Here is a 22574-nt window from a genome sequence, read left to right as displayed (position 1 = left end):
CTGATGTATTTCAATATTATTTTCTATTATTTCTGTCTTTCCAGTGCTTTTGTCTGTTAATAATATTCTTTATATTTCTGTTATTGCGTTTTCTTTAATATTTTCATGAGAAGCAGTGACGTATTTTCTCTTCCAGAACTGAAAGTATCCGCAGATGGAGTGGATGAGTTTGAATCTCCCATGAAAAATTCACAACTTGCATGGACTGCCATGTCTAGAGAATTTCTTAATAATATTTCGTATACAGAGCAGAACATTCACACAGAAATTCAACTTGAACTCATTCGAAAGGAAATGCAAGAGAAGGGAATCCTGTCACAGGAAAGAATAGAAACAAAAACATACGAAAATGAGTACACAATAAAGCATTCTTTACTCCGCAGTATATCATGTAGACTAAGACATATCTGTGATGTATTACGTAATAACATAGAAAAAGACAAGAAAATAAAATATATCATAGACCACCACCACAAGAAAGAGTATATGCACAGAAGAGATAATCAGCTAGTCATACACATACACAAGAATGTATTTCTACCAATTACTACAGTACTAAACCCTATCAGTCTATCCTATATCACAGGAGTATTATACTATAATGGAGTAGAGTATACAGGGTACATAACAGAAGAAGAACTACCTGGGTATAAAGAAGAAATATCACAGCATAATCCTAAAAATCCCTCAGATAATTCAGGGGCATGTTCAGGGAGTGCACAGTATTCAGAAGAAGTAACTCAAGATTTATTTGAGAGTGCAGATCCTGTTGAATTAGTCAGAATTCTTCCAAAATACATTTTCCAGTGCAGGGACAGGCTAAATTCATCAGAAATTCTTCAAGAACACTTCTGTGGTAAAAATAGGATAAAAGTAGAAAGAAGAGATGTAAAACCCGATATAACCCTAAACAACAAAAAAGTAATTTTTATTCTGTGCGCTATGAAAGAAGGATCTACCTTTAAGAAATCTCTTGATATGATGAAAGATAAAGGAATATATATATAATACATAACTCGAAATAACCCAAAATTACAATTCATTAGGAATTATTATTTTTAATCCTATCCCACTGAGAATAGAAAATATTCCACAAACAAGAATAAAATCCTTGCCAATCGATTGAAATATTTTTGATAAAATAAAAAATATTATAATGTCCATTATCTGCTGGTATAATCCGTATATAGCAATAAAATTACCAGATGGATTAATTAGTACCGGCAGTATACCCAGTAATGGGGTTAATAAGTATACTATTACTATTAACATAAGGGACACGCTTATTATTAAATATTTTGATAGGATATCTTCAGATAATAAATCGTTAGTTTTTATAATAAAAAACAATAACTGACATATTCCTATTATGGTAAATCCTATAAATATTTTCATAGACTGTTTTATACGAAGAGGGGCAAATAATGCTAATAATCCACCGACTAGTGGGGCAGACAGTACTATAAGTGGGAATATTCCTAAAGTAGATGCAATTATACTCTCTTTATAGAATATAAAAATATTAATTCCTGTCATAAAGAATGAAATAGGAAATAATAAGGTTATAATAGGAAAGTATTCCAAGAGTTTTTGTAGGCCGTACAATATCTTCTGTAGAATATTTCGGGTTGTTTCGGGCTTTAATGTATTTTCATTACTATTATTGTTTCTTACAGACTGTATTGTATTCCCATGAACATTTCCTAATTCTTCCATTTCAATAGATTCGTCTAAAGGACCCGAATTAGCTGGAATATTTTGCATTATAAGTTCTGTACTCTCTTCCTGTACATTTGTGTCTGTAATTGTTTCATTATTTATACTATGTGGTGTATTATACTCTATCTTATTAAGTGCCTTTTTCAGGCAGTAAACAGTAATTAACGGCATAAACACTAATACTGAAATAATAAAAATACCTAATTCTGGGTTTAAGTTATAGTAGATATAACTAAATACAACAGGAAATAAGAATCCAAGACATCCTGAGACTATCCTAACAGCACTATACGCATTCATTAAATACTCTTTATCTACCCGAATTAACCCTAAATTCATTCTAGTCATTCTAATTAGTCCTAAATCCAGCAGAATCCCACCTAGTGATATATTTATACCAAGGAATACTTTTGTTATAAGACTTATTATAGACTGCGTATACAAATCTGGTAAATATTCATTAATCATAGAACAGTGTATGAAAAGCATTGGAATAGTGGTAAATGTAAAAATTTGCATAAAAATAACCGTTAAATTATTTGTTATAGTAGGAAAATAGTTATTTAAACACAAATAAAAAATATTACCTAAAATTTTACCTGTAGAAATCAAAATCATACCTAAAGTATTTAAAATCTTTAAATTATGTTCGAACCTTTCTGGTGTATGTGACTCATGAAATAATCTACTCGATAAAAATTTATCAATTGCCATTTCTGGAAATTCAGTTATTTTTTCGTTTTTTATACAATTTATCATTTCCATTTCTGGTAATCCGTTACATTCTGGAATATTCAATAAATATTTCCCTATCTGTAATTTATCATTGAATACTTCAACTAAACTCACAGGAGCAGAAAGGAGAAGGTTTATAGCCCCAACAAGAAATAAAATTGTATAAAACATAGTATACATTGCTTTATATATCTTAGGATTATTTCTGGTTATGTCTGATAAAGAGGGTTCATTCGGGTTATTTTCAAACGAATTTGAATTTTCTGTTGTACTTGTACCTACAGTACTTTTACTACATTGCGTACTATTTTGTACTATTTCATCTGGTAATTGTTCTGTCTTTGTATAACAGTCTCTTTTGTTTTGTTTATGATTATTTTGTGGTTTACTGTTGGTTTTTTCTCTTAACATTCTCTTCTTGCTTATCAACCTAGAATATAAATAAATAAATTTTTGTATTTATACGTCAGTTATAGTTATATAGTAAAATATATAACCCATTGTGTAATAAAAATTGTGACATTTTTAATTAAATAATTATATAAAAAGTAATAAAATATATTACATTATGTTTATAAAGTATTAGTATAAATACTATATGAATATATGTATAAAAGTGTATATAATATAATAGTATATGTGTAATAAGTTATAGTTAATATTAGTCTATATTATATCTATGGTAAATTATAAGACTTATTGGTTTATTTGTATTATATTATATTAACATTACAAGCTGATTTGTTAATTAAATGTATTATAATTTATTATACAAACAGCATAAAGTAATTTTATTTTTAAGTTATTTTAAACATTCTGATATAATAAGTAATAATAATAGCATAGTGTGTAATAAGCTATGCTATATGTGTAATAAGTTATGTTCTATTGCCCCGAGTGGCATCATTGCTGCCTGGATAACATAGTCCAAGGCAGATAGGGATAGTGACGATGTTTTATGTTTTTAAATGAAAATCGGTTTATTGATATAAGGTTCGAGGAGTCTTGAACCGATGGCTGCCTACCTCAAATACATTAAAGCATATGGAGACATACTCCAACCCAGGCTCGGGTTTATTTTGTCCATATTTTAGTTACTTTACTAGCACCTATTTTCTTTATTAAGACGGTTCTAGATATTAAATTGAATACAAAGGTGTTCTAATAAATTTGGAAAGGTCTACTGTAACTATACTGTCTCTAATAGGATTTATAGTATACTTTGCACTTAATCTAATATATTCCATATTTAGATTGATTTCTCTTATAAAGCCACACTCCAATATAACAGCACATGAGTTAATTACTAATGTGCGAGCATACCTTAAATATTACCCTATAATAGAGATTATAGTTCTAGTAATCGTGGGAATGTCTGGTTTTCTTACGTCTGAATTTATTGCACTAGGAGATTTTGTATCTATTGTTAGTGTATTCTTTATGTTACATTTCATGTACCTCCCACTTGAAAGTGCAATAGAATAATTTGAAGCATTCATATATAACCCGAATAAACCGACTACAAAAATGAAAATACTTGTTCTCAGTGGTTACTGCATAAACCATCTAATACTACCTTTCATTATGCCTGATACTTATATTTTACTCAACTGAGGCAGCCTTGGCGTACAGCATTAAAGGTATAAATTGTGGATAATTCCTTAATAAATATGATTTATTGCTTTTTAATTGAAATTAGTCTATTACTTACTTAATAATTAGTCTTCTACTACCATTAAGAATTTAAATAATTTCTATTTTATTCTGCTGATAAAAATTATTATAAAAGTAAAAATAAGAAATATAAATAATTTAGATATGGAAGAGAGACAGAATCTACTTAAGAAGAACAATATTATAATAAGAAATACATTAAAGAATACCATACTTATACTATTGGAAATAACAACAGCAATATACAGTGTATGTGCTAGGATAGGGTATGCAGATGTAGGTTTGGTACAGAAAATGATAATAGAAAACAACATAATATTACACCCAGATGGAGGACTTTCACCAACTGTTCAGTATATGACTTCTGAAAGTGGGTTTATGGAGAACTTTCGTATGTACTGGCATGCAATATATGCAGAGAATAAAATGAAAAATAGTGGATCCACAGAGGATTTTAAAAATTTAATGGTTTGGAAAGTGCATATCACAACACATGAAGATCCCAAAAAGAACAAATACTTGGAAAGATATGCACAACAACTGATAAATATGTTTCCATCTGAGAATCTGGCTTATTCTATTGAGTCAGTGGAAGATGACTCATTTACTCGATTTCTGAGGAAGCATAAAAAAAAGCCAGACAGTTTGAATTTATTAGCTTCTTTATTTCTTCTTGCAGAAGGGATAAATATTCCTATTAAAATAGAACGCAATGAAAAAAACCGTGGGAATAAAAGAATTATTTTACAGGATTCCGAAGCAACCGGAAATGGTTTTTATGTCAATTTGAGCTTAATTATAAAGGATGGAAAAGAATGGTATAAAAAGTCAGTATATCAGAAGAAAACAAAAGAGATAGTAAATTTTTTCAAAAGCCTTGTTGATCCAGAAAACACTCTAGAAGTATCTAAGGAATTCGCAATGCCTACTACGTATGAAGAGTTCTTAACAGGGAATTTTCTGTGCAATCCCAGATTTCTCATACAGTCATACATCTTTGAGTATATAGACAGTGCGAAGATGTATAAGGATTTTGTAAGAGCGGTGTATGTGATGCTTAATACCCGCAAGCCTACTAATTATGAAATCCCAATTTCAAAGCACGATAGAAAAGTAATGGAATTACTTAATCGGTTATTTGCAATAAATAATGTGCTAGATGTGGATGTGCACCTGGGAATGAGAGATAAGAGGCGTAATTTTACAGATTTCTGTAACTTTAAAGAAATAAAAGATGGGTTTAAAAATATACCCTTTATGGATGTTATTTATAAACCAAGTCACATAGATGGGCCTGATTATGTTAATAAGGACTGTCAATACACTTTATCTTATAAAGACGAATGCTGTTTTAAAAATTGTCAGAAGTGTATTCTTCTTGCTCTGTTCTTATGCTTTACCTTTGACCAAGAAACTAAAGAATATAATATAGATCATATACCAAATCCATCTAAAGAGCTAAAAGAGTTCTTTTCTAAGTATACCCACAAAGTAAGTAGCATAGGCAGTACTATGCGATCTGATTGGGAGAGAGTTATATATGGACTTCCTAGACCAGAGCATGGTTTTTCTAAAGATGGTTCAACCGTTAGCACTGGGTTATTACACATGCTATATACGATGTATGACTTAGTAGGAAACGGGCATAGAATAAAAAGAACAATTAGGTACATAAAGAATGATTTTCAGATGGATTATAATAAAAATAGAAGAGAAACAAAAAGAAAAATGCGAAAATGTTTAAAAAAAGTCTTTTCTTCTCTCTCCAGAAATAAAGCCTTAGGAATGATATGTAATGATCTTATGCCTACATCAATAACTAGGCATGGAGTACGTGCCACCGATGCGTATATACAAATTAGTATTCTATATGATTTTGATTCAAGGTGGTATGGAATTAAATTCACCGTATCTACATCTTACAACAATCCGTTGGTAGAGATTATAGAAAAGGAAAAGGAAAAATAGACGAAACATCCTTTTTTGAATCAACTGATTCATATTCAAGCCGTGAAGATGATAAAGATCTTGATTGTTATTTCCGCAAAAAAAATCGAAGAATATCTCGATATGAACCAAATCCTAATGATAATATTTATATGGATCCAAAAACATACCCACAAATGATTATAAAACAGTACACTAGCAAGAGATATCTAGTAAGTTGGGGTGATACAAGTTATGAAACAAAGGAGACTTTTATTCTAAAAACCTCATATGAGGCAAATAAAAGAGAAATAGTGAATAGAAAATGCGATGATCCAAACGGACTACTGCTATGGGGAAGTCTAGATGATTTAGAGTACAAGTCACAGCTTATAAAAATGTTCTTAATACACAATAATAGAGGATTTCTTGGCATTGATAATTCCATGGTACAGTTCACTTCTAATCTTATAAGAGATGTTCCTATGGATGACTTAAAAACAAGACAATGTATTCTATCTGCCTGTGCATACACTAATAACTATAAAATATACTATCCACAACTTATAGAATATGATGTGTATACTATTCCTAAAACAGAAATCTCTTCAAATGGGCTATCCTCATCGATGGAAACACTGTCTGATATAGGGGCAATAGATACCACTTCTTTATTTAATTCATATATATCTATATTACGGGTGTATAAGAAAGACTTCGCAATCCCTTATTTATTCTCAGATTTGCCCGTTATTATTAGTATACTAAATAAAATAAACAGTATTGTTTATAACATAGTACATCCAAAACCTAAGACTAAGATAAAATTATATGGTAAAGAACCAATTAATCAGAAAACAATGTCTGTAAAAGAACTATGCTCGTACAGACAAACTGTTTTAAATAATATTCATAATGAATTAATAGATGCAGTGCCCTCTCCTGTTAACGACAATCTCACTGCTATTTATGTGTGCTGGCTTTTTAACCTAATTAATTCTCATTACCCTTTCGGCATGGTGGATATTAAACCCATATATGTTCGTATTAATCCATATGCACTTTCAAATGAAATTAAAGGTATTTTAGGATATAAACTGTCCAATGAGAATATCACTAAGTTTATAACGTTCTTACAGGATAACAAGCTAGAATTAGTTGACAACAGCAATTATGAGTCTGAAGAGAAATATCAAGCAATAATATTCTTATTTAATGATTATAACCCGAATAAAATATTGTTTATGCCTTACACATAATAATACAATTTCTAATCATTAAGCCATATATAAAGCATACTTTATAAATAAATACTCTTTAATAAAATAAATTTAAATAGTGTACATATTATAATAATAAAATAAATTATAATATATGTTGCCAAGGGGCTATTAGTTTAATAAAAATAGCTATCAAACTGTAGTATTTGAAAATTATTTTGAAGACTTAATAAAAGCATTCTATATTAATGAAGAAAGTCCATCTTCTAAATCCAATAATAAAATAAGAAATAGGGCAAGAATTACAAACATACCAGTTCTTACTACAAGAGTATACACACATCCATATGTAAAAGAAGAATTTAAAGATATAATTAGAAATCACTATAAACTAATGAATCCAAGCCAACAAATAGATCCATTTGAAGAGAACTGAAGAGCTATGATATTTGGCAACCAATACAACAGAACTACTAGGTATAGCTATAAAAAACTTTAGAATGGGGTTAAAAAAAGTTGAAGGATACAATACACTAACTAATAAGACAAATTCACTACAAAGAGACAGTGATGAGTTTAAAGGGCCTAGAATGAAATAGAACAATACGTACAGTTTATATGGAGAATAGCTAAATATACAGATATGTGTATAGGACTAACACAACAAGAAGAGCTTAGACAGTGATTCATACAATAAGGCACTAGTAAAGAAACTAGCACAATACTGTGCAGGACCATCAGAGAAACCATCATACAATAAGGAGGCACCAGTAGAGGACCTGTTTGATATGCCTTCTTACACCAGCAATACAAGTGGCACTTATCCCACTTCTAGCTATTTCAGCAGCTGGTACTTACATCCTTCAGAAGATCTTATTTTTAGATACTAAAATTATAAATTAGCTGTAGATTTGTTCAAACAGACTAATTTGCTCTTTTTAATTATCCATATAGACATACTCAGTATAAATTATAATTATAATGAATTGAATATTTCCTATTACGTATAACTATAATACATAAGATATACTTATATTCGGGTTATATCGGGTTATATTCATCTATTTCTTATACTTATACTAATGTTCACTCTTCCATTTATTTCAATGCTTTTATTATACTTAGTAATAACAAGAATATCAGAATATTTAAATTAGTCATGATTTATTAAATTTATATTAGTTATACATATAACACTAATAACCACACAGACACGAGTCATTGTGAGTACTCTATTAAAATACTAACTCATACAGTGACTATATCAAAACAAAAGGACAGAATCAAGGAGTGACATATTAAACACAGACTATTTAAGAAGAGTGCTTATACCAGAACAGAAACACTCATGGGAATATTATAGATATAACCAGAAATTAGTCTAAGTACACTCTGTACAGGTTTAAACTGCCTTCTAATCCTGACTATTAGGTTTCTTATACTATTTTAGTTTATATTATATGTGGAGTAGTATTGTCTCTTTATGATTATGCCAGTAATAATTAATAGAATATATTACTTTATTTGGAAATTATCATCAGGTAGTCTAATGATATTTAAAAATATCTCTCCTTTGGGCTGCTGGTGTATGATGACTTTTGTTTTTCCTCCTGCAGAGTATGCAAAAATAAAAGATGCCGCAGTTTGGAAATGAACAAGAAAAACTTCACCGTTTTTTCTTTTTATGGCAATTCCTGCCATATACGGAAATAACCGTTCTTTATTACTGAATATTTTCATTTCCTGTGATATTTCTTCAAATAACAATTTGGTGCATAATTTGTGTATTCTCCTGGCTAGCTGATGCTTTATCAGAGACTCTCCTGTGCCCGAAATAACCACAGCACATGATCCAGATACAAACGTATTTGCACCAAAGACTGAGCATGGCCCAATTCGTCCTGATTCTTTGCCATTGGGTCCGCCACTGCTTGAGTAAGCAATTATACTGTGTGGCTTTACCTGTACTACACCAACCGTATCTGAATTATTTTCTAATCCTGTAATAACTGATTCTTTATTCTTCTGTGGGTTTCTGAGTATTTGGTTATCTTTACTTGGTGATCCGGCTGTGCTTTGATTTATTTCTTTATCTTCTTCTGTTTGTGGGGTGGTTTGGGCTGGTTCTTCTTGATATACTTTACTGAGTGGCACTACTTTTCCTGGAAACCTTTTTCTTTTTATCTGTTTAACTATTTCTTTATATGGTAATTTCCTTTCTGGTATCATACAAAGACTCATAAACTGATTTTTTCTCATTAAGCAGCATTCATTTTCTATTTTTCCATTTTCTGTTCTGTTACTGCCATTTCCACAGTTAAATAATGCCGATTTTTCCATTTTTTCTGCTATTTTTTCTAACGTATTTTTTAAAATGACTTTTTTCAGTTTTTTTTTCATTTTCAGCAGGGTGGAAAAAGAAGCCGTGCCTGCTCCTCCGTGCACAAAGAACATAAATAATAAAAGCAGGGGATAAAAAAAAAGAAAGGGCGAACCCGGGAATCGAACCCGGCACCTCCCGCACCCTAAGCGAGAATCATAACCACTAGACCAGTCCACCACAAAAAAACTACTAGAAAATAGTTAACTACAACAGGGAGTATAAACAATCTTAATCCTAGAAATATACTCATTATTTATAACACATTGTTTCTTTTATTTTACACACTATATAATAACAGTAAATACTCGAAATTGACCATAATTTATAGTTGTTTATGATAAATCAACTGTAATTACCTGGTTTGAGCCAAATTTCATGTTTTAATTAGTATTTCTTGCCTTTAAATGGGTTTACGTGGTAATTCGCTAATAACTGCTTAATAGAATAAATTATATAATAAAAAAATTTCATTTTTAAACTGTAAGGAATATATAACATACTGTGTAATAAGTAATTTATTAAATACACTATGTGTAATAAGTAATATTTATTAATACACGGTGTGTTATATATACTGTACTATATGTATTTTTATTATTGTGTAATAAATTCTGTAAACTCTTCATTAATATTTTATTTAAATTTATTTATGGGTACAACTTTTTACAAAATATTTAAAACAATGCATTATAAATAATAAATAGCATATGAACAGTATTAAAAAACCAATAACCATAAAGAAATGCATAAATAATAATAAATGACTTTTAATTAATAATTATTATACATTATATAATAATTATTGCATACACATGGGAAATTATTATGTAATACATGTGGAATTAGTTCTATTACAATAATAATGAGTAAATGGATATTTATCCCGATTGGCTTTCTTTGTGCGAAGACAGCTTAACTTATCCATAATATTTACGTATTTCTCTGTACTAACTATATTATACTCATCATAGAAATATTCCTTATAATCCCTTAACTCATTCCATAATTTACCACAAGTTATCATGTAGTTACCGTCACATTTAAATTTACACCCAATTTCCACAGGATTTATACTATCGTATATCATATGACTAATTTCAGGTTCATCAGAAAATGCCTCAAAACTGTGCATAAGCCAATAAATATAAATATCACTGGATGTGAATTCCATATCCCGTGTAATAATACTATTCACATAGGTTATAGCCATAAATAGAGTATTTAAAAAATCTGATGACCTTGATATAAGAGAAGATAAATAATAAAACGTGGTCTCTCTTCTAAGCAGTGTATAAAACTGTGCAGTAGGTGCAAGTATTTTTAATAAGCATTTAAAGCTTCCCATAGAAGTACGTACGGAGAATGCTTTTTCTTCTAATATGTCCTTTAATATATCTGTGACTAAGTACGGATTATACTCATAATTTATAAAATCATTGAATGTATACTGTATATTTGTATAGTATATGGTACTGCATGAATTAAACAAAAGAACACTCATTATATGCTGTCTCTGTGTACGACCATTTAGTACAGTACTTCCTATAATATTCTTAGTAAATCTAACGAAAGAGTCATTTAAAGGAAACTCTCTGCCCTCAAAATATGAAAGGAATGCCATAACAATGAATGTTTTTGTATAAATATGACTAATCCTTCCGAATAAGAATATTTCAGATACACTATTCTTATAATTAGATAAATGGTGAAGTATTTGTTTCTTAGGGATGTATACTGTATTATTAATGGAACAATTGATTTTGTTTAATTCAACTGTTATATACTGCATAATAATACATTCTATATACGTAGAAGGGTTGGTGTACTCCCTTTGAATCGATGAAAGTTCATTTTTTATCTGGTGTATATGCCGTGTACTTGAACTATTCATTAGGGTTACTGAACAGTGACCTGAACTTATGTCTAAAGTAAATATAGTGCTAAATTCACAGATTAACTGAAATTTACCAAATATATCTGGGCGGTTATCCGTTCGGTTGAGTATTCTTAAATCTTCACAGAGTACTTCAGTTACTCTTCCGTTTGATAAATATCTGAATATTTGAAGTAAAGCCGATTGAACATTGAATTTCTTATCTAATTGTTGTTCACTAAGCATTTTCTTTAGATAATTAATTGGCTCGGATATTTCTGAAGAGTGTCCTGCTACTTCTTCTATAATTAAGAAAATATTTAATAATCCACTTCTTATTTCATTCCTTTTCTCTTTTATGTATGAGATCTCTTCATTTGTTGATAAGCCTGATACAACTCGGCACCAGTCTAACCGCATTTCTCTGGTTACGCTTTTACTTGGTATACTGTAATTCTTGAAAAACATTAATAAATCAGAAGATGGACTGAATAAATGTACTGTACTGTACTTTTCCATTTCTGTACTATATAATAGCCAGCAGAGCATACCTAAAATAGAAGACTCTACACAGTCTGAATAAATTGTATTTTCATTGTCCACGAACTCTTTAGTATCTCGATTGTATAATGGAAGTATAGTAGGTGATAGACTCTGTATAAACTCTACTAATGGAAGTGGATTGTTCTCATCCATTGCAGATTTAAGCTGAATAATATGGGATAGGTGGTTTTTTGTATTTTTAAATTCTTCTTTTTTTATGAATAGCTTTTTATATGCTCTTTCTAATAACTTTCTCTTTTTGCATTTAGGGGATTTTCGGGTTATAGTATCTGCACATTCCATTTGATCAGATAGCAAAGTGTGTACAGCCTTTACAAACTCAATGTAATCATCCTTTGTCTTAATAAATTCGTATATGTACGACTGGATGAGGAACTGTGGTGTATTCAAAAAGTTTCCTATCATGAACTGCTCATACGTAGTTGGTTCAGTAAATCCATTAACTGTTTTTGGGCTTAGAAGAGGATATTCTATGCACATTTTAAAAAATTCAATGACCTCTACTGTTTCTGAGTGATAATCCTTCCATATTTGGTCTGTCTTTTTTTTATTTAAGGCTAAACTTAAATTGAAATATTCTCGTATACCATCAGCTCTTTTTAGAAAAAGCTTTTCTTCTCCTTTTTTTTCTAAGTCTGCACCAATGGAAATATTTACGTGTTCTGTTAATAATAGAAGGGCAGCCAGAATATAATTACTGTACTGTTCAACTGGTTTACTTTTTAAGAACCTTATGAGTGCATTCGGTCTTCCTGCAGAGATAGAAAGATTATCCCCTGCAGAAGGAAACATTCTAATCAGTTGTGTATGATATCTGATAAGATACTTCTTTTTTGCTTTATCTGTGTCTATATCTATGTACGCATGGTCTTTAACTTTTTTTCTTACACAATCACAGACAAACTGTCCACTCTCAGAATTTACAGACCCATTCATTGTATAAAATGTATCTATTTCAGAAGAAAAGAACCGCTTATTATGCATATATCCACTTTTATCCAGGAGATATCCTCTTAATCCATTAAGTGGTCCATCTGGATTTATTACTAAATTATTATTCACATCAAATACCACTTGCTCTATTTTCTGTATGTCAGTCAGTGCTATTTTAGTGTGTACATGGTTAATGACCAGTAGAAGTTTTATAATCAGACATTTCATTAAGGAAAATAAAATATTTTTTTTAACTATTCTGATCGGTGCAATCCTAGGTTATTTCGGATTATACGCATATTTATAATTAACTGAAGTGCACCCCTAAACAACCGAAATAACTCAAAATGTAAAACCACATAATTAGAATTTCGGGTTATTTGCACAGACCAACAATGCACTTCTAGTATTTATAACCCGAAATAACCCAAAAACACTACAAATAACTAGTGTCAGTTGTATAGAGTCACTGATTCTATAAAGGAATAAGTGTATTATAACGAATTGGTAGCAACTGGCAACAAAATACTAAATAAATATAAAAATACTTTATTTTATGTATATGCAATAACTATGATCTATACACTGCATAATTAGAAAGAGTGCAATAATCATCAGAAGATACAAGAAATATAAATATACATTTATATCACAGTATCTAGTTGTATTTAACAGTATTTCATATGATTTCTGTTGGTGGTTTATTTTTGATAGTCTCTGAATAGCTTAATTATTGACCATATGAAGATCTCTAATTCATCCTTAAATATCATTGCTAGAGTGAGAACAATAAGTATCAATAGCACAACAAAGAATGAAAGGATTTTGTCTGTGCTACTAGTATGGTTCTTTTTTGACTTTTCTACTTTAGATGCATCTATTTTAAGATAGCATATACAATCTTTAATTTGTGGAATGTGTTCTTCCTGTACTTTTGGTGGTGCTGTCTTTGATGATTCTCCGAATATAACAATATTGTTCATATTTATGTTAAGAGAAGCCGTATACACATACAGCTTTGAAATGTACAATTTTATATCAATACCCAGTGCAGGGAAGTATTCTTTAATAAAGGCAATGATTGAGTTATGGGAGAGAACATACCGGTTATACTGGATAGTATTCAATACATACTCAAAAGCAACACTGTATGGATAGCTGGTGTTATTCCACGGCCCTCTGTACAGGAAAAAAAACAGAGTTGGAACAAGATGAATGCAGTTGCCATCCATGAAGTTAATTTTTTCCATGAGGAAAGAGGACTCTATTAGAGAAATAGGCATATACACGTCTGCATACCCCGCATTTAAGAATATGTAGAGAGATAGAACACTGTCATAAGAAATATCCAGATTCTTTATATTCGACTCTAACTTTCCTTCACAGTTATATTTAACAAGTGATCCGCCGTGGTTTATCAATATGTGCATTACTTTCTTTATCCGTGTAGACCCATTCAGCTCGTCCATTCCAAAAAGAGACTCTTTCATGTTTTTAGCATCTGGAAGATCTGGCCTCACAGAGTATAAAAACAGCGAACTTTTTAGATCATTCAGTATATAGTCACCCAGTACGCCGTATTGTATTATAGCAGATAAGTAGTTGAAATTCATCATATTACAGTAGGATTCTCTATACATGTCATTAGATATGCTATTGGCTATTTTCTTAATACTGTCCACAACACACCGCGTATTTTTGAGTGCATTTTTAACTGTAGACAGAACTATTTCTTCTGTGCATGTCTCAATCTTCTCCACCTCCCATACTACTCTAACCATGAATGTGTTGTATGCAAGTGATTTGAATACGCCATAGTCGCTTTGAAAGAGCTGTTCTCTTCTATAAACTCTAAGTATTCCACAGATTATTTCATTTCTATCACTTAAATTCAATTCTTTGTTTGGTTCTGCTAAGTGCTTTTGTAGATTTAACACTTCGACTAGTTTTGCATTTAATGAATCCATTACAAAACATACCATCTGATTTTATATAGAAATTCAATTCTATTGATCAGCTATACTTGCTTAAATAACTATTGATCAATTATACTTAACTACAGCAGTAATTGATCACTAAAAAATTCTAATTGGTAAATAATAACCACCAATATTCTACTGTAAATAATTGCACAAACAACTCATAAAAAGCCTTTATACTACTCTAATATATAAATTGCCATCCTTTGTTAGAAATAAACGTAAATACAATTATAATGTATGTTAAACTATTAATGCATTACATCATGAACTATAAACAAATTATATTACATGTACGTATAATATTAACATAAGTACATTCTCATTGGATGTTTATGCCTTTTCGAGTTAGCTTGCTAGTTATGCACATAAACTAGCAGAAAGAGAAGTAATTAGTATTATTAATACGATTAGAGTATTTATTGAAATTATCTCATTTATAATCCTTTATATAACCCGAAATTATAGAATATTTCTATTTTCATCTTTTAGCTATGTATTATCGTATGTTTAACTGTTTTTATGTCGATCCAGCAAATTTCAATATATTTATTAAGTAGTGCATTTCTTGAGTACGTGCATATTTCTTTGAAAATTCAATTTATATTTTTGGGTTTAAACTAATTATACAACATAATATAAGAGAAGCCATGAAGTTCTTCTTATATTTATGCTGTATTACTCACTAGAAAATATTCTAAATAGAGTTTTGTACTTTATCATTGTCTTTCTTAGTTTTATCAGTATGAATTTTGATAGTTCTTTATTACATGTCTTTTTATGATCTATCTTTATAAGTTCTTGGAGTAACTCTATTTTCTTCTTAAGGCAAGATTCATATGGGGAAAACTTTATTAAAATATCTTCTATAACATAGAACTTGTCACATATTTTTGTAAACATATAAATATAATGTAAACAGCTAATATATAAATCAGTAGAATCACGGAATATGTATAGTAGATTTAATGATTCTTCTATATATTGACTTTCACCATTTTCTATTTTAATCAGCAGATTTTTCAGCACATTTATTTGCGGGTTATATATATATTTAATATTCTTTGTGAATAAAAGAGCGTTTGTTACATCATTTTCAGAAAAATTCTCAGTTATAGAATTATTTGTGATCTCTTCTAAATCAGCCATATGCAGTCTTGCCTCCATAGCTACAGAATTAATCAGATTTTTAGTATCTGATAGTGCTTTTTTATATTCTAACAAACACCTTGAAAATTCTTTATTTATATCCTCTAAAGATTTTGACTGCAATATATAAACATTGCCCATCCTAGTCATATCATCATACGCCGTGCTTATTTCTTTTTTCTGTGCTTCTGGGACTTTTTCAATTATTGTATAGGGATGAGGACAATTTAAGCTTTTATAATATATATTATCTAATATGCATTTATCTTCCACATTAATTCCTGGATTAGAATTTTCTACATTAGAATTTAAAGCCATCTGCTCCAGTTTACTTATTTTGTCATACTGCTTATTCACTCTAGCTAAAATTAAATTATAATCTATTAATAAATTAGGGCTAGAACCAATAACATGCCCTATCCACATTGAAAGAACAATTATCTGTATACAAACTGCTCCTATCGATTGCATTCTATATTTATAAATAATTTGCATATTAATCGAAAATTTATATATCAGATGATTTTCTTGGGATATATTTATGTATATACAGAGTGTATTGCTTTATCCTATTAATTATTCATTGTAGCTTATAGTGTAATAATAAAGACTATTTTAAGATTTTTTGAATAAATTGCATTTTCTGCTTGTAGATCTTTTTAGAGTGAATATTCATTTAATATTCTATCTCTGTGGCTTATATCACTGTGTGACAAAAATAAAATAGTTTCCCGGTTTATTTCGACAGAAAAATTGAAAATTATGGGAAAGAATAGGGATAAAACAGAGAGCATAGAGAACTCCAATGAGCCTAAATACAATGAACAACAAAGAAGGGATATGGTGATTGATTTGTTTAGAAGGGGTCTAAAAAGGGTTGAAATAGTAAAAATGCTAACAATGAGCTATGCAACTGTACAAGGGATTATTTCAAGGTATTTGAAATACGGAACAGTTGATAGAAAAAAAAGAACAAAGCTTATTACTGAGATTGCTTATACAGACCTTGAATTTCTAGAAGAGTGCATAAAAAATGAATCTTCACTAACCTCAATGCAGCTAGCAAACATGCTTTATAAAAAAACTGGAAAAAAAGTGTCTGCGTATGCCATATCCTCTTCTCTTAGGAATATAGGATACTTCTACACATCTCCAAATTAATATATTTAAACTTAAATATCCTATTATATGTATACGCAGTATGCAAACTGTATGTAATTAAAAATTAGCAGACATGTATATAAAACTATAGGAATATACAGGGTGATAAAAGAACTTTCTAGTTATGTATAAAATAAATAGTAATTCTTTTAATAAATATTACGTCTACGCATTTAATTTTTCACATAATTATACTATGCATTACATAAAGATACACTTAAAGTATAAATTACATGCGCATTTGTACTATTTGTTATTTTAACCAGTAAATGCATATTTTCATTAAATAAGTATTCTAAACAACAAAATATATCTTTGATTATACCGCATAATAACAATTAATTAATTATTCAGAAACAAAAACAAACAAAAAAAATTAATAATTTATACTGGAATGTATTAATATATATCTGTAAATAGAAATTTCTTATATATAAATGTACAAATAAACAACGATAAACTAAGAATGGTAGATGATAAAACTGAAGAAAGATATTCCCATGACTATGCTGAAATATACACACAAGAAGATAACGATAATCTGTTAGAACTTATACGCCATATACACGAATTATCTGGCATCATAATCAAGGAAATGCATTTAACCCCTTTAGACGCGCATAAAAGCGAGCTGTTAAAAATTTATAATCAGATACAGAAATTAGAATTAGCGTGTAACAACAGTATGTTAAGCGAAACCTCAGTGGTACGTTCAGAGGAAAATAAAATAGCAGATCAGCATATTATAAATATACAAGAAATGTTTAAAAAGCTGAATAATTTGGCTAATCCGCCTATTAAATCTAAAAATAATAATAAAATTCAGCATCTGATTACTAGTATTTGTAATAAAATGGCTGATCTTGATATTATACCCTGCCCTGTTGCTTTAATACGTATAAATAGTATATACTCTGTGCCAAAAGACAGTATTTTATTACAAAAATCTAATAATAGCTCCCTGAACGTAGCACCCAGGCACTTAGCCCAGATGGTAAACAATGAAATGAGCAATTCCCCTTCCTCAAATTTGTTAACTACGTGCACTAACAATATAACAAGCACATTTAACAATACTCGGGCTCAGCCTGCTTCTACTTGTAATGCAAATGATATTAGTTTAATCCAAATTAATGTTCATAAAACAAATCCACCAGTGCCTAATCAAGAGGTAAGCAAAATAACCAAATTTTTATATTATGTGTTTGAAATTTACAGATTCATACTTATACCAGCATCTTTCTTTATATCAATGTTCTCTCTATCACTTCAGTCTGGACTGTTTATAGGCTACTTACAACACCAACAAAATATAAGCCTTTATATATTACAAAATTACTATGTAGCTATGATTTGTGCCTATTTTTTAATAGGCTATTTTGGAATTATTATGGAAGTAATAACATATATATCCTTTATGTTAGAATTCTGTAAAAACAAATGTGTAATAGTAATGTTTGGTACACTTATAGAAGTTGTACTACTTAAACTCCCTGCCATTCTTGCATATATATGTTTTAAACACATTGAACATGTAAAAATGGTTGTTTTTTTAGGTTTAGTGGCAAGGGCGGTATTTCTTATACTAGGTATAGCAGATTATATATTTTCTTCTCTGACGATTAGTTCATCTTTTCCCAGAAGAGATCTGTTTTTCAACTATATTCCAAGAGAAAACAGAAAACGAGCACTATTGGTTTTGCTATACATTATATTTTTTATATTTATGTATTTACTAGACATTTTGTTTTTATCTAGAGTGGAAATTGTATCTAATTATAATAGAACAGTGTTTGTTATCACATAGGGTTTAATACACGAAAAATAAATGCTAATAAAATAAATAAAGGATTTTTTAAATTTAGCATCATTAGAAATTTAGTAAAGTATAATATGTAAAAACTGTTTAACTGCCAGCACATAAACTATTACACAAACAAAGAACGCATTTATAGACAACAAGAAACAAGCATTTATATATAAATAAGCTGAAATTTAAATTTTTAACATCCTGTAGCAGAAATGCTATAGAAATACGTTAAATGACCAGAGCTGGTATACTTTACTTCTTTACTGTTTTAATGAACTTAGAAATATTAGAATATTTTGTATTAGAAGATTATTGTAAATTATCTTCTATTCAGTTGCTATATCCCTTTGGTTGATAATGCACTCTAGAATTTTCAGAAACTTATCCATTCCGTACACCAGACTGTGGTCTGCTTCTATTGTGTAGACACCTTGCATATTTTTTATTCTTTTCAGTTGTTCTATAACTTCGTTGATGGGAGACACCATATATTCATCGCTTTTGCTGACTACTGCGTATGCTTTAGTCTTAGATCCATTCGCGCTGTCTGTGCTCTGGCCAATAGAAAAAAAGTCTTCATCTCCAGACTTTTCAAATAAACTTAAAATTCGGTCTGCTCTAAACGGAAGGCCATTGTGCCTCATATAAAGAACCATTTGGTGTTTTCGCTCATCTAACTCCTCCTTCTGATTTTCAAACTGCATTATTTCATTTAGCTTCCGTGCAATTTCCAGAGTGCGCAGAAGATTTGGATTGGTGCTTTCTTCATACTCTCGGTCACTCACTGGAGCCTGCAGAATAATAACTTCACTCTCTCTATACACCTTTTTAGATGCAAATAGCATAAGCACCTGGCATCCGGTTGAGTGCCCAATGTACCAGACCCCAGCGTACTTGTCCATTCCTAAGGCCTTGTAAAACTTCTGTACATCTTCTACATCATCATGTATTGTATAGTAATTATAATCTGGCATTGACCGAAGTCCCAGACTAAAGACTCTAATTCCATAATACACACCAAATTTCATCAGAACGTCTGTGTAGAACCCTTTATGCGTGTCTCCAAGGCCTCCAATAAGAACAATAAGCCTGTCTGACTGAACATCGTTGTCTTTGTATTTTAAGCCGCACTCAATACACCGCTCCATTCTGAATATTTCAAAAAACAAAATCATTTATATCTACACCTAACAACCTGCTTTATATTAAAGTGCACTTCAGTATTCTATCTTATCTATCTTACACAGCTTCTAGTTTTTGGGATATGCATGCTGATTGCTACCACTACGTGTACAAAATTAATTGTAAATTACACAGTGTAAAGTATTTCCTATTAATTATATTTATTTAAATTTGGATGTTTTCTATCTTCTGCGACAGTTTGTTAATTGCCAGCTGGATTGACTGAAGAACATTTGGCTTGTTTCTTTCTATGAGTGCACGCATTCTCTCTTCAAGCATAGCTAGGTTCTCCTCTGCACTCCTCATCTCGGTCTTTATTATATCTGATATATATGCCTTTCTTTGTTCTGTTTCTTTTAAGCACACTTCTTTTACATAGTCACGTATGTCCTCTAAATGTGTTAGTTTTTCCTGCACTTTACATTTTACTTCATCTGTTCGCATTCCAACCATTTCCAGCTCATTTGAAATTCCTTTGTACTCAATTTCCTCAACCAATGGAATTTCCATTTCCTTTGCTTTTCTTCTGTACTTTGTGCTGGCCGTGTATATGTTCACGATTCTGCTTCTAAGCTCTTGTGGTACTTCTAAATACTTGCTTCGGTATGTTACAGAGTCACTCATTCTATGAAATTGTGTAAAATAATTTTTGTATGTTACGCTCTCTGCTTATAGTGGGAAGGAACTTTAGGCCGATTTCTCCCTTTTTGGCTGTGTTTCTGGTAGAGGAAAAGGGATTTACAACCAAGGAAATTGCAGACAAAATCATTCCTTGGTGGCTCTACTCAATGCTTGTTTTTTCTCTGGTACTTTCATGGATCGCTGCAAAGATCGGGCTCTTATGGACTATTATTAGCTCGGTTATTTCAGAGATTATAGTATATATTGTCTTAATAAACATGAAGGAGAAATCAACGATAAGCACTATTTTTATTCAGATACTGCTGGCGTATAGAAACAGTACTTTAATCGCAGATAAAAGATTCTATTCTGAGAATGACCAGGGAATGAGTGTGAAGTACAGTACCATCCGGAAAATAACAGGAATTATGTCCAGCTTTATTTCACAGAACATGTACTATATCTCTGGAAGCAGTCTGGCCTCCATGTATCTTACTATTATTTCGCAGACATTGGTTCTTCTGTGTATTTTCGGACTGCACACAGATGGAGCTCTGTCTACTATAGCCCCCGGCATAGAAAAGCCTGTGAAAATAACGGTAAGTCTTCTTTCTAATATTTTTTCATACACAGGAGCATTTACATTAAGTGTGTGCTTTAGAATATACATTGATCTTGTTCTGATTGAACGAACTGGCAGTGCAGAAGAGCACACTGGCCTTGTTGGGATAGTTATAGACAGAATATCTGGAGTATTTTACTATATTTCCTATGGTCTTATCAAGACAATGTCTCTGCTCATTCCGTCCATACGTATACAGGAGCACAAAAATAAGCACAAACCAGTGCATGGATATTTAGAAGGCATAGCACGAGTCCTTGCAGTTGTTTTATCAATTCCTTTAGTAATATACACTAGCTCTTCTCCAAGAAACACTGAAATACTCATGGTAATATCTTGGATTCTACAGATACTTGGGGTATACGCACTGAAAAAAACTAAAAACATTGTTGGTGGGTATTTAGCATACCTCCTCTCTGTAATTGGAACCAACATTACTTTATACATATCATACAATGGAATGAACAAGGAAACAGATACAGAAATATTAGGTATTATGTCATATATCGGCGGAACATCTGCAGCAGTACATGCAATAATTGATGTTATATCTCGCCGTAATAAACTAGCACCACAAGCTAGATTTAATATTTATGCATACTTAGGAGGCACACTCTTTGCATGTGCTGGGATGCTCTCTATTATTTCTGCATACAATATATAGAAATCCTAAAATCCCATACATATTTTGTCTAAATAAATTATATGCCACATAAAAGAACTTCTTTCTAGCAGTAAGTCCTATGGATTTCTTAAGAGCTAATTTAGTCTTATGCACATTCTGACCCAGTGAATATCACAGCCGAAGAGTAAAACATTAAAACTTAAATTATTAGTAGAAGTAGCCCGAAATGCGAATTCTTTAAATGTGTAGATAGATTTATTCTTCATAAATAACCAAAAATGTGAAATCTACACTAAGAGCCACCAAGACAATAATCCATTGCTATATTCAAATGAATAAAATTGCTAATTGTCACTAAAAACAAATAATAACCCATATAATAAGCTTAATTGTTTAAA

The 22574-nt window shown here is 30.5% G+C and overlaps 14 protein-coding genes and 1 non-coding gene across 15 annotated transcripts; 6 read left to right on the top strand and 9 right to left on the bottom strand.

Annotated features, from left to right (window-relative positions):
* Positions 1-105: 105 nt before the first annotated feature.
* NEPG_01561 (uncharacterized protein) lies at positions 106-1276 on the top strand (the record flags this gene model as incomplete). The annotated part of the gene is made up of 1 exon (XM_013203935.1): positions 106-1276. One exon carries the CDS (start codon positions 106-108, stop codon positions 1006-1008), a length of 903 nt encoding a protein of 300 aa, XP_013059389.1. The 3' UTR covers positions 1009-1276.
* Positions 1033-2865, bottom strand: NEPG_01560 (uncharacterized protein; the record flags this gene model as incomplete). Its single annotated transcript, XM_013203934.1, has 1 exon — positions 1033-2865. The coding sequence occupies one exon, from the start codon at positions 2863-2865 to the stop codon at positions 1033-1035; it is 1833 nt and encodes a 610-aa protein (XP_013059388.1).
* Positions 2866-3785: 920 nt separating this feature from the next.
* NEPG_01559 (uncharacterized protein) lies at positions 3786-3953 on the bottom strand (the record flags this gene model as incomplete). The annotated part of the gene is made up of 1 exon (XM_013203933.1): positions 3786-3953. One exon carries the CDS (start codon positions 3951-3953, stop codon positions 3786-3788), a length of 168 nt encoding a protein of 55 aa, XP_013059387.1.
* A 319-nt stretch (positions 3954-4272) lies between these two features.
* On the top strand, positions 4273-6096 carry NEPG_01558 (uncharacterized protein; the record flags this gene model as incomplete). The annotated part of the gene is made up of 1 exon (XM_013203932.1): positions 4273-6096. The coding sequence occupies one exon, from the start codon at positions 4273-4275 to the stop codon at positions 6094-6096; it is 1824 nt and encodes a 607-aa protein (XP_013059386.1).
* A 155-nt stretch (positions 6097-6251) lies between these two features.
* NEPG_01557 (uncharacterized protein) lies at positions 6252-7313 on the top strand (the record flags this gene model as incomplete). The annotated part of the gene is made up of 1 exon (XM_013203931.1): positions 6252-7313. One exon carries the CDS (start codon positions 6252-6254, stop codon positions 7311-7313), a length of 1062 nt encoding a protein of 353 aa, XP_013059385.1.
* Positions 7314-8756: 1443 nt separating this feature from the next.
* On the bottom strand, positions 8757-9728 carry NEPG_01556 (uncharacterized protein; the record flags this gene model as incomplete). The annotated part of the gene is made up of 1 exon (XM_013203930.1): positions 8757-9728. One exon carries the CDS (start codon positions 9726-9728, stop codon positions 8790-8792), a length of 939 nt encoding a protein of 312 aa, XP_013059384.1. The 3' UTR covers positions 8757-8789.
* Positions 9729-9761: 33 nt separating this feature from the next.
* On the bottom strand, positions 9762-9834 carry NEPG_02710. The gene has a single exon. It is a non-coding gene; the product is annotated as a tRNA-Pro (tRNA).
* A 646-nt stretch (positions 9835-10480) lies between these two features.
* Positions 10481-13255, bottom strand: NEPG_01555 (uncharacterized protein; the record flags this gene model as incomplete). Its single annotated transcript, XM_013203929.1, has 1 exon — positions 10481-13255. One exon carries the CDS (start codon positions 13253-13255, stop codon positions 10481-10483), a length of 2775 nt encoding a protein of 924 aa, XP_013059383.1.
* A 466-nt stretch (positions 13256-13721) lies between these two features.
* Positions 13722-15009, bottom strand: NEPG_01554 (uncharacterized protein; the record flags this gene model as incomplete). Its single annotated transcript, XM_013203928.1, has 1 exon — positions 13722-15009. The coding sequence occupies one exon, from the start codon at positions 15007-15009 to the stop codon at positions 13729-13731; it is 1281 nt and encodes a 426-aa protein (XP_013059382.1). The 3' UTR covers positions 13722-13728.
* Positions 15010-15684: 675 nt separating this feature from the next.
* NEPG_01553 (uncharacterized protein) lies at positions 15685-16650 on the bottom strand (the record flags this gene model as incomplete). Its single annotated transcript, XM_013203927.1, has 1 exon — positions 15685-16650. The coding sequence occupies one exon, from the start codon at positions 16648-16650 to the stop codon at positions 15685-15687; it is 966 nt and encodes a 321-aa protein (XP_013059381.1).
* Positions 16651-16917: 267 nt separating this feature from the next.
* On the top strand, positions 16918-17316 carry NEPG_01552 (uncharacterized protein; the record flags this gene model as incomplete). Its single annotated transcript, XM_013203926.1, has 1 exon — positions 16918-17316. One exon carries the CDS (start codon positions 16918-16920, stop codon positions 17314-17316), a length of 399 nt encoding a protein of 132 aa, XP_013059380.1.
* Positions 17317-17782: 466 nt separating this feature from the next.
* On the top strand, positions 17783-19123 carry NEPG_01551 (uncharacterized protein; the record flags this gene model as incomplete). The annotated part of the gene is made up of 1 exon (XM_013203925.1): positions 17783-19123. One exon carries the CDS (start codon positions 17783-17785, stop codon positions 19121-19123), a length of 1341 nt encoding a protein of 446 aa, XP_013059379.1.
* A 329-nt stretch (positions 19124-19452) lies between these two features.
* NEPG_01550 (uncharacterized protein) lies at positions 19453-20301 on the bottom strand (the record flags this gene model as incomplete). The annotated part of the gene is made up of 1 exon (XM_013203924.1): positions 19453-20301. The coding sequence occupies one exon, from the start codon at positions 20299-20301 to the stop codon at positions 19453-19455; it is 849 nt and encodes a 282-aa protein (XP_013059378.1).
* A 160-nt stretch (positions 20302-20461) lies between these two features.
* On the bottom strand, positions 20462-20932 carry NEPG_01549 (uncharacterized protein; the record flags this gene model as incomplete). The annotated part of the gene is made up of 1 exon (XM_013203923.1): positions 20462-20932. One exon carries the CDS (start codon positions 20930-20932, stop codon positions 20474-20476), a length of 459 nt encoding a protein of 152 aa, XP_013059377.1. The 3' UTR covers positions 20462-20473.
* A 29-nt stretch (positions 20933-20961) lies between these two features.
* NEPG_01548 (uncharacterized protein) lies at positions 20962-22264 on the top strand (the record flags this gene model as incomplete). The annotated part of the gene is made up of 1 exon (XM_013203922.1): positions 20962-22264. The coding sequence occupies one exon, from the start codon at positions 20962-20964 to the stop codon at positions 22213-22215; it is 1254 nt and encodes a 417-aa protein (XP_013059376.1). The 3' UTR covers positions 22216-22264.
* Positions 22265-22574: the final 310 nt, after the last annotated feature.

This window comes from Nematocida parisii (assembly GCF_000250985.1).
Source record: "Nematocida parisii ERTm1 unplaced genomic scaffold supercont1.3, whole genome shotgun sequence".
Lineage (NCBI taxonomy): Eukaryota > Fungi > Microsporidia > Nematocida > Nematocida parisii.
This window is presented reverse-complemented; position numbering and strand designations above follow the sequence as displayed.